Source organism: Mytilus trossulus, chromosome 7, assembly GCF_036588685.1.
Source record: "Mytilus trossulus isolate FHL-02 chromosome 7, PNRI_Mtr1.1.1.hap1, whole genome shotgun sequence".
Classification (NCBI taxonomy): domain Eukaryota; kingdom Metazoa; phylum Mollusca; class Bivalvia; order Mytilida; family Mytilidae; genus Mytilus; species Mytilus trossulus.
This window is the reverse complement of record NC_086379.1, coordinates 5904279-5927293: the sequence shown is the minus strand read 5'-3', so window position 1 is coordinate 5927293 and position 23015 is coordinate 5904279. Positions and strand designations below refer to the sequence as shown.

The 23015-nt window shown below is 30.8% G+C and overlaps 2 protein-coding genes across 4 annotated transcripts; one reads left to right on the top strand and one right to left on the bottom strand.

Annotated features, from left to right (window-relative positions):
• Nucleotides 1-2378: 2378 nt before the first annotated feature.
• LOC134724528 (josephin-1-like) lies at nucleotides 2379-6211 on the bottom strand. The gene is made up of 3 exons (XM_063587614.1): nucleotides 5844-6211; nucleotides 3261-3386; nucleotides 2379-2860 (listed from the first exon to the last, which is right to left on the bottom strand). The coding sequence occupies exons 1-3, from the start codon at nucleotides 5990-5992 to the stop codon at nucleotides 2446-2448; spliced, it is 690 nt and encodes a 229-aa protein (XP_063443684.1). The 5' UTR covers nucleotides 5993-6211; the 3' UTR covers nucleotides 2379-2445.
• A 374-nt stretch (nucleotides 6212-6585) lies between these two features.
• LOC134724527 (PDZ and LIM domain protein 1-like) lies at nucleotides 6586-22038 on the top strand. Of its 3 annotated transcripts, none has more exons than XM_063587612.1 (9): nucleotides 6586-6870; nucleotides 9140-9291; nucleotides 10554-10692; nucleotides 11443-11819; nucleotides 12625-12695; nucleotides 16242-16347; nucleotides 16883-16968; nucleotides 17358-17457; nucleotides 18438-22038. In XM_063587612.1, the coding sequence occupies exons 1-9, from the start codon at nucleotides 6742-6744 to the stop codon at nucleotides 18439-18441; spliced, it is 1164 nt and encodes a 387-aa protein (XP_063443682.1). In that variant the 5' UTR covers nucleotides 6586-6741; the 3' UTR covers nucleotides 18442-22038. The 3 variants fall into 3 exon arrangements, with proteins under 3 accessions (XP_063443682.1, XP_063443683.1, XP_063443681.1); XM_063587611.1 differs by having other exon boundaries at nucleotides 6587-6870; nucleotides 12625-12827; XM_063587613.1 differs by lacking the exon at nucleotides 18438-22038 and having other exon boundaries at nucleotides 17358-17461.
• The last annotated feature ends 977 nt before the right edge of the window (nucleotides 22039-23015 follow it).

Here is a 23015-nt window from a genome sequence, read left to right as displayed (position 1 = left end):
TTTCTTGTGTTGATTAATTGACTGACATTTAAGTTTCAAATTTACCTGTCTTCCATTTTATATATTTTTTTGCAAAGGGAAGCACTTTTAAAGACATTACACATTTATGGCAAAAAGGGAATCACAAATTAATGAGTTACAGAATTTGCATTCTTAACATCATCATGATTGCACCTAGTCCAAATAGGTATGACGTCATGAAAGGCTATTATATTTTTTTTCTTTGACACCTTACGTCAATGTAAGGTGTCAAAGAAAAAAACGATAAGCCTTTCAAGACGTCATAATTATTTGGACTAGATTGCACCAACTTGCTCAGTCTACTTAAGAGTTGTCTTCATTTACCAAAAAAAAAGAATTGGACACCAACTGGTAAGTTTTAAACTAACTATTTCACCCTTTGAAATTGAGTCCAATAGAAAATCTACAATCAGTTGATAAAATAGAAATTCATTCTTCTTTTTGTTATGTGATAAAGCTGAGGTGATAGCTTTTCAATGATAACTTTAAACAATTTACTTAAGTGCAGCAAATTCTCTTAAACTTTGATTTACCCTCGGCTGCTTGTTAGAGAATTGACACTGACAACCATCTCAGATTGCATGTGTGACAAAGTTAAGAGTCTGAAACTGGAAATCTCCAAGTTATTAAAATAAAAGCAAAGGATTCATGCAAACATACACACTGAAACCTAGTCTGTATGCTCAAGGAATATTAACTTAGCATCTCCTACTTACCTAGTCTGTATGCTCAAGGAATGTTAACTTAGCATCTCCAACTTATGTGGCACCCATAGGGCTGCATAATGGTCACTCAAAGCCAGTTACTCATTAAATACCAGAGGGAAACTAAATGCATTTACAGAAAATTTGTCAACACCAACCTTAAGGTGTAACACCACTAATTCAGGCCCGAACAGAAAGCACATACCAGAAAGTAGTACATATTTAATGCAAAATAGTTCCTACGCATGAGTGTAACTTTCAAAATATTTAGGATTTTTAGGTATTTTTGGCATCAAATGAAAGCTGAAGGACTGGTGATCATTGTAGAACACTTTTGGACTTTTAATTTTAAATATAAAAAAAACTGCATTAAATTTTAAAAAGAGGGTACATTTTGTCTGTTTGTCAGATCTGATGTACCTGTTTCGGTACATCCGAAGTTCCGGGAACCAGTTCTTTCTTATATGCCATGCAAGGTATGTTGATTTTTCCAGTAGAAGACACTATAAAGTGTTGCTTTGACATGTAATGATTGCCACTTTATTTGAACTTAAAATGAAAGAGGTGTGCCTGGTTGAAATGGAGGAATTTAACATAGAAAGTAATGGGACCATGAATTAGTGGTGTACTTCCTTAACTCAGCCAACTTGTGATGATAACCGTAATAGTTACCTTTTGATGTTTGTCATTAAGGTATGACAGAGATAACAGTCTTGAAGGTTTGTAAAATACTGGCAACTTGAGTGTCCCGGCTCTTTTTAATGTTAAAATTTTAATCTAGTGATCAATGCACTATATCATGTGTATCTCAAAAGTAGTGATAAACCTTGGAAGATTTAAACATAAAAGTAAGTGCCATAGGTTTTTGATTGCATTTCATGTGATCTTTACCCCAAAATGAACAAAATGAGAGACACAACAAACAGGCCTCACAAAATAAAATACAGAAAATGAAAACAATGGAAATCCCTTCCTATGTGGTTGTTTAGGTTTATTCATCTATTTTTCGAAAGAGTTGAGTGTTAGTGTGGTACTGTCCATTGAATATATTGAATAGACACTAGCACTGTCTATTGGTGAAACTGTAGATGTCTTTCAGTTTAGGTATTTTTGAGTTGCCGTCTCACTTTAACAAACCCCATTCATATCCTTAATTGACATAGCTGTAAAAGAGGGGCAAAAGATACCAGAGGGACATTCAAACTCATGGATTGAAAACAAACTGACAACATCATGGCTAAAAAGAAACATGTAAACATGTTTGGATGGAGAGTTGTCTCATTGGCACTCATACCACATTTTCTTTATCTATTGTCTGGACGCAATTCTATGAACATGATGAAGTTTAAGATTTTTTTAAATTCTAGTTGATTGCAATGAGCAATAATGCCCAATCTGAGGAACCTTAATTAAGTACCCATGATTTTTTATAAACAGTTGTTATCAAAATGACTGTAAACAGGTCCAAATGTAAGATAATATTAGAGCTTAGGATAAATAATGGAAGTGTGACTTGTGTAGTCTGCCTTTAGTTGCCCATACACTTTTTGTCTGCTTATTATTAGTTGTTGAGTTGCTTGTCATTAAAATACACGCCCACATCTCCTTGTATGGATTATTTCATATGACATACACACAAAGAAGTTCAGCATAGTATACTTATTTTTTAATTTCTTCACATATATCTAAAACAACAAAGTTAATATTAATGTAAACAGAATCATAAATCATCTATGCTCTGCAGAACTGGTTTTGAGGTTGAATTTTCTTTTCCGTTAGAAACTCCATTGTCATTTGCCTCGGTATTGTTCACAGAATTAAGCTGCCCATTTTCTATATTGTTATATACATGCTTCCACAACCCTGAGTTTGCTATGTCTTGACTTACAACAAGTAACAACTCCTTATCACCCTCATGTAGTTCAGACTGTAAATAGTCAAGTAATAAATTATCATCACCGATAAGTTCTGGCGACTCTAATTTTGAGTCTAAATTGTAATATGCATCTCCTATTTTTCTGAATGATATCCAATGTTTTCTCTTGAAAGGTAGATGAAAAAATCCCCATTTATAGTCCGAAGGTGTGTTCAGAATGAACCCAAATATGTTATGTGGAGAAAGGCACCTGATGTCCCTGAAAAATATTAAAAACAAAAATACAATTGGATTATCATGAGCATGTACTTCTTTAAGTTCAGTAAGACAAAATAATATATAAGTTTGTTTCCTCCCACCCTGTATCTTATATAATTTGTTTGGGGTGGGGAGAGGGTTTTCCTTAAAAGGGGTTCTGTTCCCGCTTACTGTTTTGTCAGACTACTGTATCCCGCTTACACTATGTACCTAAGCAATTATCATTTTTTATGTAATTTCATGTGTCCCTCTAGATTTCATTTCCCGTTTTCACTGCACAATGATTTGACTTTCACCTGTCAGGCTTATAAATATAATAACTAAGCAAAAATTGCTATCCGAAAAACAAAGACTTAAAATCATTATAAGCATTATGATCAAATATCAACTTTGTAACTTACTTTCGTTTATCAAACCAAATGGTTTCACAATCTTTTGTCTGGACTGCTGCCATTAATACATTGACATCATAGTTTCCAAAGCCAAGTAAACTTCTGTGGGGATTTATGAAACATTCTGGAGACAAGCTGCAAAAGAAAATAGTTAGCATAAATAGACAAATCCGACTGCCGACCATGCAATGGCTGTATAGCCAGTCAAGGTCGTTAAAAACTATATTTGTTGCAGCATCACTGGAAAAATGTAAGTTTGACGACTGCTAGTCAGGGTACAATTTTTGTCGAGCCTTCGACTTTAGTCGAAAAAGCGAGACTAAGCGATCCTACATTCCGTCGTCGGCGGCGGCGTCAACAAATATTCACTCTGTGGTTAAACTTTTTGAAATTTTAATAACTTTCTTAAACTATACTGGATTTCTTCCAAACTTGGATAGAAGCTTGTTCATGATCATAAGATAGTATCCAGAAGTAAATTTTGTAAAAATAAAATTCCATTTTTTCCGTATTTTACTTATAAATAGACTTAGTTTTTTCTGCGGGGAAACATAACATTCACTCTAAGGTTAAAGTTTTTAGAATTTTCATAACTTTCTTAAACTATCCTGGGTGTGTACCAAACTTGGACAGAAGCTTGTTTATGATCATAAGATAGTATCCAGAAGTAAATTTTGTAAAAATATAAATCTATTTTTTCCGTATTTTACTTTTAAATGGACTTAGTTTTTCTGCGGGGAAACATTACATTCAATCTGTGGTTAAAGTTTTAAAAATTTTAATAACTTTCTTAAACTATCCTGGGTGTGTACCAAACTTGGACAGAAGCTTATTTATGATCATAAAATAGTATCCAGAAGTAAATTTTGTAAAAAGATAACTCCATTTTTTCTGTATTTTACTTTTAAATAGACTTAGTTTTTCTGTGGGGAAACATTACATTCAATCTGTGGTTAAAGTTTTAAAAATTTTAATAACTTTCTTAAACTATCCTGGGTGTGTACCAAACTTGGACAGAAGCTTATTTATGATCATAAAATAGTATCCAGAAGTAAATTTTGTAAAAAGATAACTCCATTTTTTCTGTATTTTATTTTTAAATGGACTTAGATTTTCTTTAAGTTAACATTACATACAGTTTGCAGTTTAAGTTTTCAAAACATTCATTAGATTTATTAACTTTCCTAGATTTTTACCAAACTTAGACATAAGCTTCTTACAATCATAAGATGGTATCAAGGGATTTTTATTGATTTTTTTCCTCATTGTTGTTGAGCCCACAATTTACAGCAAAAGTAGGCGAGACACTGGGTTCCGCGGAACCCTTACAAATTTTCTACTTGAAGCAATCTTTTTCTGAATAATTATTTTTTTTACAGGTAAATACAAGACTTTGTTGACATTTTTATAATGTTTGACCTTGCAACAATAAGATGATAAAAAAGAAGACTTTAGGGCATACCATACAGTTACAGGGGAGATATTCTGTTGGTTTAACTTAAAATCTTATCTTTTGCAAAGTCAAATGGTGACATATTGGGAGAAAAATCTTTTAAATGCAGTACATTGACACCTTTTTCAAAATGACTTTGACTTGATAATTTAATAAAATAATAAGTTTTGAAAAGTAACTTCTAAATGCATTACAAAAAAAATTGTCATGAATAAAGTAAATGAGTTATAAGTTTCATTTAAAAGTGAGAATGGGAAATCACTTGATATCAACTCTAGTTATTTAATTTATTGATACGTTTTTGTAGTAATAATAAACCCACCATTAATATCAACTTGAGTTATTCAAATTCAATACAAGAATAAACCTGACTTCTGCAAGTTTTTTTTATTACTATTGAAATCAAATAACTTGAGTGATATCAAGTGATACACAATTTTTTCAAGTTGTTAAACCTATTTTTCTTATGTTTAACACACTCAATGTGTAAAATTGAATATTCTTCATAATGTTGATCTAATTTTTCAAGGCCTTTTAATGCTGACTATGCTGTAAATGGCTTTGCTCATTGTTGAATGCTGTATAGTTGTTAATTTCTGTTTCTTGTGTAGTTTTGTCTCAATTTCTTGGTCTCTTGTGTAGTGTTGTCTCAATTTCTTGGTCTCTTGTGGAGTGTTGTCTCAATTTCTTGGTCTCTTGTGGAGTGTGGTCGCATTGGCAATCATACCACATCTTCTGTATTTGATTTTTTGACATATTTATTTGGAAAACATTTAACATGATTCGTCAAATTCTTGAGTGTACGTTTTATTGTAATACACCAAAAATTACTGTAAACGTGATATGGCAATAATTTTTATTGTTATTCATCATGATTGATTGGTTGTTGGTTGCTTTACGCCGCATTAGATGTTATTCGTCATGAAGATAACCCTAAATTATGACCTTCATAATGAGAACCCCATCAATACTTAAGCATGATTTTGCACTTCGCTTTACGAAATTCTGAATCCTATACCTATATATTATAGATGAAAGCTTTGTTAACTGATATTGAAACATAATCTGACATCTACCATAAAACATGCAATTATTCTATTTTTATAAATAAAAGGGGTTTTAAATGATTTAAAATTTACTTTAAACAAATTTCATCCAAATCTTTTTTGCTGAATGCTTTTTTGTCTTGAAACAAATTGTTCAATGCGTGCAGAGCACATAGTTCTTTAACTTGTTTTTCGTGATAAAGATCAACTTTCGGTGGTTCCATATCATCCGGCGTCTGCATACAGCATCTAGACAAATTCGATGAAGAAATATTTCTTGTAATGCCTACAGACGGGTGTACATAGTTTGTGTTCAACTGTAGCTTTACATCTCGCTTTCACATGTTATAGATTCCTATATCAAAGTCTTTTCATTTTCGTTTTAAAGGTGTCAAAAATAGCAGGTAATAACCGGAACTGTGTAGAATGTGTTATACGTCATGTAATTGTGTGTATGCTAATTGCTTTTCAATCAAAACGGGTTAACATATCTTCGACACGCCCATGAACGTTGAAATAGGCGGGGCTTTCATTCCAAAAGGTGAATCATTTCCGAAAGGAAATACATTCATCTACGCCCACTTTTCCCGCGATTTCACAGATCAATCTTATTACCGCGAAAAGAAAATGAATAACCATTCTCCTCTATTAAAATATTACAAATACCACAATTATTTATGAAACAATGTACCAAAAATTTCGTTGTTTTATGAGTGAGAAATCTTTGAAATAATTATTCAAAAATTACTTTTGTTTGTTTCATAGTTACATTTTTTTAAACAGGGTCTTTCGTAGCCCGTTATGGTTTATTACTGGTCTGTTTGGTTATAGGTTTTTACGGTATTACACGGTACCGAAAAGAAATGAGACCATAATACACAGCACTATTTATTAATGTTTTCCGATATAAGGTGCATCTCACCATTTGCACTAGCTGCCCTCTGAATATATTAGTGTTGAGAAAACTGTACATTTAGGACAATTTGACAAGATGTCTATCGTGGAATTTAGACCTGCAGAAACTTTGACCATCCGATTAAGCCGACGGGACTCGGGTGTGTCATGGGGATTTCGTCTGCAGGGTGGCACGGATTTTAACATTCCACTGTCTGTACAGTCGGTAGGTAAACGTTGATATAAATGAGAGTAAAGTGGAGAATTAAAGAAAGTAAAACTTTAGGTTGAATATCCAGTGATTAATGCCAATTGTGAAGTTGTACGAAGTCGAAACTTTTTTTCGAATGCAGTTGTAACAAACAGACAATAACATAAAAAAAAGTTAATATTATTGAAAAAAATACTCTTTTATATTCAATACATGAGTTCATATGTGAAATAATTATAAAATTAACAAGGAAAATACAAATATGTATTAAAAATAATGAAAACAGGCATCCAGCCAATAGAATAAGGGTATCACTTTCACTGACTCCCATATAAGGTCATGCATGTTACATACATACAGGTGTAATTGTATTGTGAATGAAAACTGTATTATATGTAATGTCAAACATGTTTTGAATAAACAAATACTTGCTTGGAACAATTTTGTAGAATAGATATTGTTATAGTGAGGGTGAAGAGGGGGCTGGTATATGCATGTGTTATAATCTAATTTAATATAGTAATTAGTATTTATATTCTAGAAGCCTGTTATTTTCTTTTCATTAATTACTCTGATCTACTCTAATTGGGATGAATATCCCTTGGGAGTAAACTGCCCAAAAGTACAATACCAATGATATTTTTCCAGCTTCTTTTTGAGATAATGATCTGTAAATTAAAGAATGGTCATCAACCTTTTAATGAAATATATGCAAGTTTGGAATTCGAACATTATCTGGATCTAAAACCAATAAAGCTAATTCACTCAATCTATTCTGGCAGCAGGGAGTACATGTACGTATGTATCCCAATTCAATTGTATATTGAAGGGTTTGCATGTTGCTGCTTACATTAGAAAGCTATTATGTAACCAAAGGTTAATATATATCATAAAGCAGAAGTGATATCCTCCAAAGTTAAACAAGGGTCAGCATGATTTGGAACGTCTGTGACATGTAATACATTAATAATGATAATAAACATGTAATGTAGTCATGGTAGTTGAATTGCATATGTATGAAAACATAATTTGTTTTTGTAAATTTCAGTGTATTGTTTTGTTTTTTATTCAATATCTGTTATGAAATCTGTTCAAATTTTATATAACTGTCACATAAACTTTGAGTTAGTAACCGTTTCCTTTTATTATACAGTTTAGTAGTAAAAATGAAGATTTTCTTAAAGAAACATATTTTTTTAAAAGATTAAAGCGATCATGTTTTAAACTACTTTCTTTATTTTCAAATGCTATAACAATAAATTGTTCCTTGATATATAATTACAAGTAGTAAGGCATTTAAAACAGTCTGTGTTCTGCCACCAACAATTTGTTTTGACCCTCAGACCAATCTTAAAAGATAATGTTAGATTTGTTTATAGAGATCTAAGTATTGTTCTACATATTTCTCTATTGAGCCAGTTAATGTATTAAATTCCTGATGATTATTGTCATGGAAAATATCTCTTAATTTCTCAACCATTGATTATTTTAAACATAAACAAGAGGAGAAAATATACATAAACATTTTTGAAATTGTTGAGTTACAATGAGTTAGGGCTTGTTGTATGAGTATGATTTTTTTAAATATCTGCCTTCATACATGTCATAAAGGAAAGTAATTTATACTTTACCAAATTGGAATATTCAAGAGAGGAAATAATAATTATATAAATTATGATTTTTATGAAAAGTTTTGGTTTTATTTTATTATTCACAGAATGCATTTTGAATTTTTCATCCAAATTATTACATGAAATGAAAGAAAGCAAAACATAAGATTATTTCTCCTGTTTCGGACTAATTTTAACTGCTTTTGAAGTAACATAAAAGTTATGGGGCAATAAGTTATTTTTGTTTTGTTATGAATTTATGACAAATATGATAAAAAATAAGGATGGACAGCTAAAATTAGAACAAACTTTTTTTTTTAAATACATGTATAAGGCATTTGGGACAATGGCAAATCTTAAATATTTTTTAAATCACATTTGCTCTGATTTTATTCCTTACATTTAATAAATTATTATTGTTTTTTTATGGAGCAAAGTATTTCACCATTCCAAGAGAGTTATCTTTTTTCAGGTAAGTATAGTTTGGCTTTACCCCACTACAGGTTGTGTATTTGGTATAAACATGTCTATAGAATTAATAATCGAAATGGGGAATGTGTCAAAGAGACCAACCCAACCAAAGAGTAGAAAACAGCCAAAGGGAATGGGTCTCCAACATAGTCAGAAAATCCAAATTTCAATCATGATAATAAGCTACAATCTTTTATTTTTAGGTGAATCCAAACAGTGTTGCTGATAGGGCCGGTCTGCAGGCAGGGGATGGTATCCTATTTATTAACAATGCTAACACAGATCAGCTATCACATGAACAAGCTAAAATGGAGATGATCAGATCTGGCAATGAAATATACATGACTGTAGTCAGGTAATAATTTCATAACGTAATTGATATTTATGGGATATTTCTTGCATCTTTTGATCATAAATATAATAAGTGTCATAGTTATGGTCTGAGGGAAGAGATAAAAACAGTAGGTTGTTGTACTGTTTGTGAACTTCTCCATGAAATTTTTACCATAACAATTTTCTTAATTACTTGGTCAAAATGAAAGCAGTAATGCATAATTTTCTTCTGTTCATTTATATTAAATTCTGCTAAGGTCAATAAATATATTGATATCAAAAGTAGTGTGTTGCCCTATATGTGCATAGTGCACAATTAAAAAAAAAATACAAATAAGTTATTCTCCATCAGAATCCAAATGACGTAAAACTTAACAATTATTCTATTCTGCTTTCTTCTAATGAAAATAACACTTTATAAATTGGATGAGTCAAAGTGCTTTATCTAGATTTACCTTAACTTCAACCCAAACAATTGAAAGCCAAGGATGTATAAAAGCCTGCATATATAAGGAGATATCCGACTTTAGATATATATGTTTACATCATATATCAAAAGGATTAAATTTTCGTTTTTGGGAGACAACTTCTGAAGTAATATAAATGGGAGACAACTTCTGGAATAAGATAAATGGGAGGCAACTTCTTAATTAAGATAAATGGGAGACAACTTATGAAATAATATAATCGAGGATTGATTAGATCTTTGATGAATCACTTGACTTATCTTATTAACAGAGGTGCTGTAGAAGATAAATGGGAGACAACTTCCAAAATAAGATAAATGGGTGACAACTTCTGAAATAATATAAATGGGAGACAACTTCTGAAATAATATAAATGGGAGACAATTTCTGAAATAAGATAAATGGGACACGAATTCTGAAATAAGATAAATGGGAGGCAACTTCTGAAATGAGATAAATGGGAGGCAACTTCTGAAATAAGATAAATGGGAGACAACTTCTGAAATAATATAAATGGGAGACAACTTCTGAAATAATATATTTGGGAGACAATTTCTGAAATAAGATAAATGGGACACAAATTCTGAAAATAAGTTAAATGGGAGACACCTTCTGAAATAAGATAAATAGGAGACAACTTCTGAAATAATGAAAATGGACGACAACTTCTGAAATAATATAAATGGGAGACAACTTCTAAAATAAGATAAATGGGAGACAACTTCTGAAATAATATAAATGGGAGACAACTTCTGAAATAACATAAATGAGGATTGATTTGGTCTTTGAAGAATCACTTAAACTATTTTATTTACAGAGGTGCTGTAGAAGTATGGAAACCGAAAGTAACAGCCTTGTCGGATCTACGTCCACAAGAATTACGTCAAATAAAGACTGCTACTGGAGATACCATTACAGCAGTCCAGAAAACAGACCTCACCAGAGATGGACCACTGGTACATATGGATTCATTTAAAATATCTATTTTTTTTGGCCGTGCTTACTATAGTAGAAGAGAATTTTGTTTTTCAGTCTCTGTGTAATTTTCACATCTGTCCTGTATCTGGTACAAGTTTGTTTTAAGGTAGTTTGTGGTCACATCAACTTAAAAATAACGCATACATTTTATGTTTACTTTACATAAATGCCAACTAAGAGTTTAGTTATTTATCTGATTTGCATGGAAAGATTTGCAACCTGAATGTAGTTGCATTTTATCATACTTATAGAATACTGTATAAAAACCACTCAGTCTAAACAATCACTTGTGAACTTCTATAGTCATTTGGCTGCAGTTGAAATTTTGTTATAAGATTGTACACAGTGCATTTTATGTAGAAATATATCTGAGAAAGACGAACCATAAGAAGGAAAATTAGAAAAAAAATTAAAGTAATGTTCCGGGCAATTAAAGAATTTTTCAAATATATAGAAAATGCAATCATCAGTAGATTTTTTTTTATACAAACAAGAACTTATTATAACACATAATTTAATAAATTTTATATCTGACAGTTATCATGTATAAACTAATGAATATGGATTTTTTGAAAATCTACCCAATGTACAATTCCACATCCATATGTCACCCATGGTAACCAGCCTGTTATTATTAATTTTCAACTTATCCTCTGAGATTCATTTAGACAATTTATATCATTCACTTATAGAAAAATAACAAATATTTCAATATATTGAAAATTTAGGAGTCATTAAAAATAGGAAGTAGCCACAATCGTTCAGCGAAACCATTTGGACAATCAAGCCAGTATGAACCGCCAAGACCAGAATACCAACAACAACAACAGCAACAGTATAGACCACCCCCTCAACAACAACAGCAATATCAACCACCTCCTCAACAACAGCAGCAGCAATATAGAGAACAGCAACAACAACAACAACAACAATATAGGCCACCCCCTCAACAACAACGTCAGCCAATGAGTCCTACATCACCTAAAGTACCTGTTCCAACAGTTGTCCATGCTCAGTTTAATTCTCCAATGGGCTTGTACTCGGCTCCTCATATTGCTGAAAGTTACAATGTACAGACAAAAGGAATACAGGAAGAGATGAAAAAGTAAAATAATATTTAATGCCCCTGCCAGCTGAGGGGGCTTTAAGTTTTACCCTTGTCTGTCCGTTCTGTACGTCTGTCAGTCCATCCTCCCCGAAATTGATTTCCAATGCTTAACTTTAGTTTGCCTCAACCAAATGGAATAAAACTTATACACAATATTTATTACAATAAAACACAGATGTAGCTTGAATTTTGGTGGTGTCACTTTTACCGTTTTAGAGTTATGCCCTTTACAAATGGAAAAATTGCTGAAATATTTGTTTCCGTTCCCTTACTTTAGTTTGCCTCAACCAATTGGTATGAAACTTATACAGAATACTTATTACCATAACAAGCTGATCAAAATTCAAATTTTGGTGGAGTTATTTTTACCATTCTACAGTTATGCCCCTTTTCAAATGGAAAAATTGCAGAATTTTTAGTTTCCATACTCTAACTTAAGTTTGCCTAAACCAAATAAATAAAACTTGTACACAATACTTATTACTACAAAACTCAGATCAACTACAAAAACGGGTGATGTCACTTTAACCGTTCTTCAGTTTATGTCCTTTTATTACTTTATATGATATGCAATCTGTGTCCTTGGCATCTGTGTCCTATAGACTCATTCCCTATTTATTTATTTATTTATAGCAATATTTATTTGGTCAGTGTTTTGTCTATACAATTTGATGCATGTGAACAATGAAATTGTATTTAGATTCTGAACTGTGAATAGACAAATTGCAAGAAAATTTGTTAACAAATAAATATGTCTTATTGTGTAAGGTATAAGATATTTAACTCTACATTTGTATTACAGCTTAGACGTAGAAGATGCACCTGTAGGAATGAAAATCAGTGGAACATATCAGCCAATACAAGAAGACACAGGTGATGATGATGAGGTCACAGGGGTCACTGAGCATGCTCCCTTACCTGATACAGCAGACGACAACTCTAACAGTGTGAAGTGTGAAGACAATAATCAGCATGAAATTATTAATACTAATCCTGAAGTGGAAAGTATGTTGTTTGTGTTTTCAAAGTTTTTACTGAGAATTAAGGTTCTCTTGTGAGGGTAGTATTGCCCTTTACCATCAGACCTCAAACAGTCATTTTGGCTACCGCTAACATGAAATTTATTAAAATTTTACCATGATTCGTCAAAATATTCTTATCGAGATTTTAGAGATGACAAATAATAATCGTTACCGTTATTTTTTCTAATAACTTTTATGAGATTCGTCAAAATCATTAGATTTTTTTTATTAACTGAAAGAAAGTGCAATTATTTTATCTTCAGTTTGACTGTTATTCGTCATGAAGGTACCCCCTATTACAACCCTTTCTTATTCGTTGCGACCATTTTAAGTTTTTCAGATTAATTCATAATTTGAAAATGGGCGGTGAATAATCTTTAAAAAACTGTAATCAGTTTGGAATTTAGTTACATTGTACCATTAATTAAAGCCACAAATAAAAATGCTGTGTCATTAAGAAACCTATGCTTTCTTATTCCTGTGTCCATAGAATATCAGAAATACTTTAAATTAAGAATATTGTTGCATTCTTTTATTATTGAGAAAATGCAACAAGATCATAAAAACTCACATTATTTGGCACCTTTTCCTGAAATGATGTCCATCAATATTGCATCGTTGCCTTTTGATCAACAACTTTGACAATAAACGCATGTATTTATGTGTGTATTTTCATCCCCTCAGCATATTACATCTCCTTTTTTACAATAATTCTATATCTCTATCTTACATGCCTTACAATTTTATTTGTATACACTGTGTAGATTTGGTATAAATCTACTTCAATTTAAATTTGTCCTTACTGTTATATTATTGCCTGATTGTCAGAAAAATTAACAGTTACAGTAGAAACAATACAAGTGTTAACCAAGATTCTTGCTACTGTTCTGTTCAGATAACATTTTAAGTTTAAACATCATCATACATATTTTTTTTGTATAAATACTTTTATCCACTTGCAAGAAAAACTGGTTAACACAAGAATTGTTGCTGTTGTTATCTTTGACCTTTGACCTTGTTTGAATATTGTATTTTGAAATTCTCAGAATGCATGGGTGTGTTTTATTGAACATATTTTCTGTGAATGTTTTTACTTCAATTGAGTGAACAACTACTTACTGAGATTTTTTTTGGCAACAAGGTTACAATACTAAACATATCAAACTATTTTCACATGAAAATGCTATAATTCCTCTAAACTTTAAACTTGTAACTGACTGGAATGCTGAAAAAGATTTAAAAATTTTTCAAAAATTCCAGGCCTAATGATAATATTTTGCTAGCAGTTGCCTGTACTCTAAATTGAAAATAACACTTGATAGATTTGGTGCAATTTCTGGATTTACCCTCATTACCAATGGCCAGTCCCAAAATAAAGACAGACTGCTACAAATGTTAAAGAGTTCTTCTGCATGAAAAGGATTTGCCAGTCAGTTGATCAATTTCTGATTCTCTGAGCCTTTAGCTTCTTTGAAGTTCAATATAAATAAGTTTTGCGCCTGTCCCAAGTCAGGAGCCTCTGGCCTTTGTTAGTCTTGTATGATTTTAAATTTTAGTTTCTTGTGTATAATTCGGAGTTTAGTATGACGTCCATTATCACTGTACTATTATGCATATTTTAGGGGCCAGCTGAAGGACACCTACAGGTGCGGGAATTCTCGCTACATTGAAGACCCATTGGTTGCCTTCGGCTGTTGTTTGCTCTATGGTCGGGTGGTTGTGGCTTTGACATATTCACCATTTCCTTTCTCAATTTTATTGTATTCCTCAAATTTTATAATTAAATTTTTTTTTTTTTTTTTTTAGATCTATCGGTAATTTGTTTTATCTTTATCGACATGACTAATAAACAATATTTCAAATATATCATCAGTTAAATAATGATTTCTAAAACAATTGTCATTTTAAACATGAACAAAGAATTATGTGTTACTATAAGGTTGAAATCTATTGAACCTTCCTATCATCACCTTAGTAAATTTAAATGCTTTGATGTGTGATAAGAATATAGAATATGTGTTTACAAAAATTGTGTCCAAATTGTTTGTTTTGTCAATTTTAAACTTCACTTAAAGATAATCTCAAGTACCATCAGTCTGCAATATTTGTGGTCACTTTAATAAACGTAAGATGAATCAACTACCGGTAAATGTTTGCACGTCAATATTCACTGTTGAGTGTTGACCCATATATATGTCTAAGTGTTAAAAGTCAACTTGACAGCTACTTATTATGTGTTTGCATTGTTTTAAAATGACACTATTTAACAGTCATATGTGTGTGTAGTACATACAACCAATAAATTCTTAAATGTAAAAAGTAATTGCTTGGTATTGGTTTTTTTGGAAAAAATGATATTTTTGAAATTTTTAAAATTAAATGGCTACCAAGTAGCTTAATTCTCTGTACAACTTACCAAAAGCAATTGATAGCCCAGGATTCTGCCTCACTGCTGTACAGTAGAGCCAGGCGTAATGCATCTTCGCTAGCCAAGGGTTATGATCCACAGCCGCACTCCCTCTCTCTTCATAATTTTGTCAATTGGATGTTAAAATGATGCATCGTGGGATAGCTTCATTTATTGACATATTGCAGGAAAGATTTGTACTGCCACAAATTTCAAATGAAATGCAAATTTTGTATAATTTAGCAAATCTAATCAAATTGTGTAATGAATGGCAATTATTCATTTTGAATTTATTGAACCATAAAATTAATGTTTGACTCTTCACATTGAATAATCCCCTTTAATGCGAAGAGTCAAAAATTTATTTTATGGTTCAATAAATTCAAAATAAATTATTGCCATTCATTATCAATAAATTTCTTTCAGAAATGAGGCTCACAGAACTTTTTATATTATTTATATTAACAATAACAACGTATACACATGTTGGCGTATGAATTACAACACAACGTCAGAGTGGGGTGTCGCCATAGAAATTGACAACACTGAAAATAAAGTTTCTAGTTTATGGAACATGCTTATGCGTAGTAATGTACAGATTTACTGATCCTATAGTAGCATTGACTTCCCTTTAAAGGAACCTTATAAGAGGGGGACAATTTACATGGGAAGTGATATTGGGTTTTTATGCCCCACCTAGGTCCATTATGTTTTTTTCTGTCTGTTGGTCCATTCTTTTGTTCGTCAGTTTGTTCCTTTGTCAGTTCATCCATCCGTCTGTCCTGCTTTAGGTTCAAGTTTTTGGTCAATGTAGTTCAAACTCCCTATGATAAGATCTCTCTAATTTTAATACCAAATTAGAGTTTTGACCCTTATTTCACAGTCCACTAAACATAGAAAATAATAGTGTGTAAAAGTAATGGGGCATGGGTATACTAAGGACCACATTCTTGTTTTGTATTAAAATTTGTAAATAAAAACCTATTTCAGGACCTAGTGGATTTAGATCAGTGACAGCACCAAAGTTTGACCCCTCACAAAACCAATCACCGAAACAAGAATCAATGCACTGTGTAAAGTGTGGAAATATGGTCAGGTGAGTTTTCCCAGAATGCAATTCACATTCTCAAGTACTGAAAATGGACAAATTTTTTTTTTGGAATATTTCCACTGTTGACTGCAGAACTCAGGTAGTAATTATTCTGTATAGATAAGATCAAAATTAGAATATTACTCTGAAATAATTTGCACCTAATAATCTACTTGTTGTAAATAGGACACAAACACAATGCAGGAACATCACTTATTTCTTATATTGTAATGTAGACTTTGTGATGTGACATCTGTATACTTGGGCATTTCTATAAATCGATAACACATATTATAATATGCAGCGTTTTCTTCTTTAATTCAAATATTTGCGACATTTTGGTGCCGTGACCAGGATATTATTACATTTTTTTTTTACTGCAAATTTAGACAAAAAAAATACTTCTTATGAATATAGATTCTTGTCAATTTGCCTTTAGGTAAAAGTCCCTAGGGAGAACACTCAGTTATGGTGAACTCTAGTGGAAGTAGTACCAAAAATTCATTTTGATTCTGAAATGATAAATTATGTTTAATTTCAGTGGTGTATTTGTAAAGATCAAGGGACAGCCATACCATGCACAGTGTTTTACATGTACTTCCTGTGGTGTTAATCTAAAACAGAAAGGTGAGAACAAACATATATTTTTATTTACTCAATAAAATTTCTGTCATCAACATATTTACCAATACTAGAGTAAACTGTTTCCTCTCTGTCTTTCACTTTTAAACATGATACATATTAACTAAAGTGTGTTTTGAATGACTTCACTCAAACTTGCATATGATTTGTAGTGGTTTTATCAGAGTCTTAAAATCATATTGGTTATTAGGCTGTAGATGTTGCTGCCACCTACTTGAAAAGTTCTTATGATTACATTATTGCAACAACTTGAGGTCAACTGGCATGCAAAATTACAAGCTTGGTTTCTTTGATCATTTTTTTCTTTAAATTCTATTGATTGCATGCTTATTTCTTATGTTTATTATCAAAATAATCAATTGATCTAATTTCAGGATATTTTGTGATAGAAGGTAGTTTATTTTGTGAAATCCATGCCAAACAAAAAGCAGAAGCCCCTGGTCCAAACATGAGACAAGCTGATGTTGTTTATCGGTAAGCTTTATAAAACATAAAACTGATACTATTTATTGATAAGCTTGATGAAACATAAATCTAATGTTGTTTATCACTAGGCTTGATGAAACATAAAACTAATACTGTTTATTGATAAGCTTGATTAAACATAAAATTGATACTCTTCATAGATAAGCTTGATTAAACATAAAATTGATACTGTTTATAAATACGCTTAATTAAACATAAAATTGATACTGTTTATAGATCAGCTTGATTAAACATAAAATTGATACTGTTAATAGATACGCTTGATAAAACATAAAATTAATTCTGTTTATTGATAAGCTTGATTAAACATAAAATTGATACTGTTGATAGATAAGCTTGATTAAACATAAAATTGACATAAAATTGATTCTGTTTATTGATAAGCTTGATTAAACATAAAATTGATACTGTTGATAGATAAGCTTGATTAAACATAAAATTGATACTGTTTATAGATAAGCTTGATTAAACATAAAATTGATACTGTTTATAGATAAGCTTGATAAAACTGGTACTTTTTATTGATAAGCTTAATAAAAACATAAAACTATTGTTGTTGATCAGTAAGCTTGATAAAACACAAGACTGATGTTGTTTATTGGAAAGAATTATAAAATACAAAATGGCAGAAAGATGTAATTCAAAACAAAACACAGGATATGAAATTTTATCATGTCAGATAGCAAATGATTTTAGAAATTAGTTTATTTGTTTAGAAATAATGAGTGTGGTCTGGCACATACTACTTGATAAAAAGAGAGGCAGCAACTAATTGCTATACAGTCAAATATGACTTTAAGGAGATTTTATTTTCTAAAAGAAGAGCCATGTGACTTCTACTTTATAAAAAAAAAAAAGTTGTGGTATGCTTGCTTATGAGACATAGAAGTTTAGCAATTACAGACCACCGTCACTTGATGCAGTGCATGTACCCCCTTTTATTACACTATTTTTTCTTTTTATTTCAGATAAACAGTTTTAATTGGAACCTATATAAGACTTTGATGTGTGATTCCCTGAAGATATCTACAAAAAAGATCTGATTAACAGAATGCTCAGATTTGTTTATTTATGCTCATATATATTTATACCTTTGTGTAAAGAAAGTAAATTTTTACAGATTTGAAGTACAGATTTTCCAAAAAAGTATATTTCCATTAAAGATGTTCAAATGGTTATAAAAATAGTAACAGATTCATAGAATCATAATTATTTATTGGTTGTTATTTTTGTAAAGACTGGGTGAATATTGTGGATTCGTTATTTTTTATAGGTTACCAATGTTTGTGGGTTAGAATTTAAAAGTTCAAGGAAGTGTTAAGTTTTCTATAGGCTTGTAGACAGACTTTTGCAAAATCGTGATAATATACATCTATGAAAATACAATTTTCCTCAAATCTACGACACCAAATGAATCCCCAATATATTAAAAATAAATACAACTTGAACACAGTGATTTTAAATTGTCAAGCAAGTCAAAAACTGTCAAAGATATGGAAATATATTCTGTTAATTTTTATTGCAAAGAGGAATTTTGACAAAAATCTGACTACGAAAAAAGTTTTACAGTATTCTGAAAAAGTAGATATTTTTGAAATTTCAATATTTACTAGAGTAGATTTTTATGCACTGAAATATATTTTTATACAGCTTACTGTGTAGGTACACAGAATATTATTTTTTTACAAAATTGCTTTTTTTTGTGTGTTCAGGGTAAGGTTAAAATAAGGAAATGTGCCTTCAACTTCATGTATACTATTGTTAAGCTGTGATACAATACAAACTTTGGTCAGTTTTTTTCTGTTACTGTATAATTCTATATTGTAACATAAATTATATTTTTGAAGATTGTGTTTCTATGATATTATGACTTGCTATTCCATGGTGGAATATATTAGATAATGATATTTTTATACATATATACATGTATTATAAGTTTGGAAATTTAACTCATGCAAGCATAAGCAGATATTTCTGGGGAATGTTTCTATGTATAAAGGTGGAACCTATAAAAAAAAAATTCATTAAATGTATAGTGAATGATACCAGGGTATTTAGTGCTGAATGTTCCCACTAAAATGACCCACTTTGTAGAAAATATTAATGGATACTTAATTTGTGATATATGTGTAATGGGTTTTATGTCGATTTTTTTTTTACTACATTTAAGATATTTAGATTCCATTGAGAATCAACATCTTTATTTCAGTTGCATATAAACGTTATCACCCATTTTAAATCAATTTTGCAAGAGTTATCTTTCTTGACTAGTCAGATTTTTTTTTTTGTAGTATCATTTGAAAACATGTGCAATTTTAATCAGAAAATCAGTACAATATGATATCACCTTAACTCAAAACTAATGCATATCATCTTTTTATGGCCTCAATATTTTTTTTATTATTATTTTTTCTACAAGTGATATTGACTATCAACCCTTATAAGTTCAGACATTTCTTTTTTCAAACTTAATCAACAATAAACAAATTGAGTAGACATAGTTATAAATTAGCCTCAAGTATGCCTATATTTTAAGAAATATGAATTTTATATACCTAATTAGTTCCTACCGGTTATATTTTTTAAAAGCTTCTAGAAACTTCTCCGCAGATATATTGTGTGAATGAATGTTTGTTGTGAATGTTTTGGAGTGGTTAATTGTATTTTGTCCCCCACTCTCTTCTTTTCTCCTTTTTTTGAGTATTTAATAAGTACCACATTTTGTGTGTACCTAGCTTCTGATTTCTGTTTCAGAAAACTTTCCATAGACCTGAGTATATATGCAAGTGTAGATAAATATGATTGTTTTGTGAAACAGTTAACTGGATTGTAAATTCAGAGATATCTGAAGTATATTTTGTTGATCTGAGACTGACACAATACAAAGAATAAGGACTGTTAAATATTTATATAATATACATATATTTTTACTTGAAATGTTTCAATATTTTATTTAAAGGTCCTTTCTGTTCAATGAATTATTGCTTTCCCTTTTGGTGTCTGTTTCCATCTTTTTGTGTTTGTTATGTTACTGTGTACTTTTACATGAAAAAGGGCATTGATTCATGTATTAAAATGAAAGTATTCCGTTAAATTTTTAGCTTTTCTGTTTTTAATATGTTAATTTATTTGATTACACTAGATGTGAAAATACCATTGATTAAGTATCTGTTGTACTTATCATATGATATAATATTCAGTCACATGGTTAGATTAAATTAGTTTCTGTAGGGAATAAATGGTTAAAAATTGCTTAAATCAAGGTCAGACAATTATAAGCTGATTAAAAAGGGTAACAAACAATAAAATGTATGGTTAACTTGAATCAAATAATAAATTTGCAATGGTATTTTCCCACACTGTGTAATTTGACTGACACATCTGATTGTATATTGAAAGATATTATAAGTTTGATAGAAGTACATGTAGTTGAACCTTGCTTTATTTGTTTGTGATAGTTTCTGTTTCTTTCCTATTTTGTATGGTATTAACTTACCTACTGAGAGAACATCAGTGTTTGGACAATGAAAAAGTAAAACAGTTGATAAAACACACTTCTAAGTTGGAATGAACACAATGGACTATAGAAAATTATAAATGCCTTTTGATAACTGTTCAATAGATAAAACATTTACATAAAATCACAATTTCATCTTCTTCAGTTTGTAAAATAATTATTGATAGGCAAAGAAAAGATAGATTTTCAAGGATTTTCCAAAAAAGTTTGATTTATTGGACAAGTCAGACGTGCCCAACTGCCAACAATGTATATATAATTACCATAGCAAGGTTCAGTTGTTTGTTTACCAGAATAGATATTTTATTTTATTTTGACTTGTTTTTTTTTATTTTGTAATATTTACATTTATATGCAATGTCCCATATGGGCACTTCCTGTCAAAGGTGCTTAACATTATTTTTATAGTTAAATGTTTGTAGTATATTTAGATTAGAAAGTTGTAGTATATTTAGAAGATTAGATTATTTATATATTTTTACACACAATTCTGAAATATACATGTAGCACATTGTAGCCTTCAGTAAAAAGTACTATTTTTGTATTCTGTTTTTTTCATGAAACTTTTTTCCCTGTCTCACAGCAGACAGGGATACAGTAATGTTAGTCATCCAGAATTTTTTGTTGCTCAAGTGATCACTAGATCTAAAATCAGCATATTATTTTTTTATAATGATGCATACAGCATAAAACTGTGTATTCTGGCATTATATTTGGGAAGAAAACTATTAGGTCAATATGGAAATATTGTATTCATAATGACTGCTATTTATATTTTCCCTCCAATTTTCTTAGTGAGTTTTAGTTGGGTTGTTTGCCCTCTAAATCCCTATCCATTTATCATTTATAAAGAATACATGTATAGTTTTTTCAGTTGCATCTAATTTGAATAATATCTTCAATGAGTATAAATTGTCATTTGTGTATAGTGTTAAGTTATTTTTAGAATGTAATGAATGTTGTTGTTATACCCTGCAATATTTAGATCTGCTATTTTGTATACTGCTTTACACCACTTATCTATTTGTTGGAATAAAGTTTATGAAAAGTTATAGTATGGGTTTTTAGGCAGTTAAGCTGCCTTATGCAAGCACCCTGGATTTGTGTACTACCCAATAAATGCTGAAATATGTGCCATCGTTATCATCTAGCTGTCTACTATATTATTTATAACTTATTGGACGTTTTTTTTCATACTTTTCATTCTGGATTACAAAAAATATGACCAGAAAAACCTTAAATGATCGTTGATTTTCCCAAAAGTTTTGAAGTTGCACATAGAGCACATAAGGAATCCTTATGTAGTTAATTCTCCCCTGAGCTTTTAGCTAAGATGTCAAAGAACAAATGTATGAAATATTTAATCGCCGAAAATCTCTTAAGACAAGAAGTTAAGATTTCCCAAATTGTAAAAGTTGTAGGAATATTGTTTGTCGTCAATATGTAGTCAACTATGTCAGTAGTCTATTAATATAAGTTCAACTGATCACGCTCTTGCGCCAATTTTGAATTAAAAGACGAAATTTTCGTATCTTTTCAATTTGGACGCAGGGGTTCAAATTAGCGGTAGTCCGAGGTCTGCCACCTTCCACTTTTTCTACTTGGTTACTAGCTTTGGCCATCATATCAAATGAAATAAAGCGGAAGTCATTGGGGTCCCCCACCCCCTCCTGTTTGAAAACTTGATAACAGTCGAGATCCCCACCCATAAACCATATATATTCATGTATGGGACAATATAAAAAATCAAATGAAAAATAGGGGTAGTCCCTAGGGTCACCCCACATTCTCTTGTGTGTGTTTTGAGAACTTGAAAAAGATTGAGACACCAATGCCTAAACCCTATTCATTCCTGTTAGTCATTTCAAAAAAGATTGAATGACATACAAGGTCAATCTCATAGGTGCCACATATGCATATCACTTTGCTAGACCCTAACACCTGTCATTTTTAGCCCACCTGGCCCGAAGGGTGTGAGCTTTTCCCATCACTTTTCATACGTCTCCGTCCGTCGTCGTTAGTTTTTACA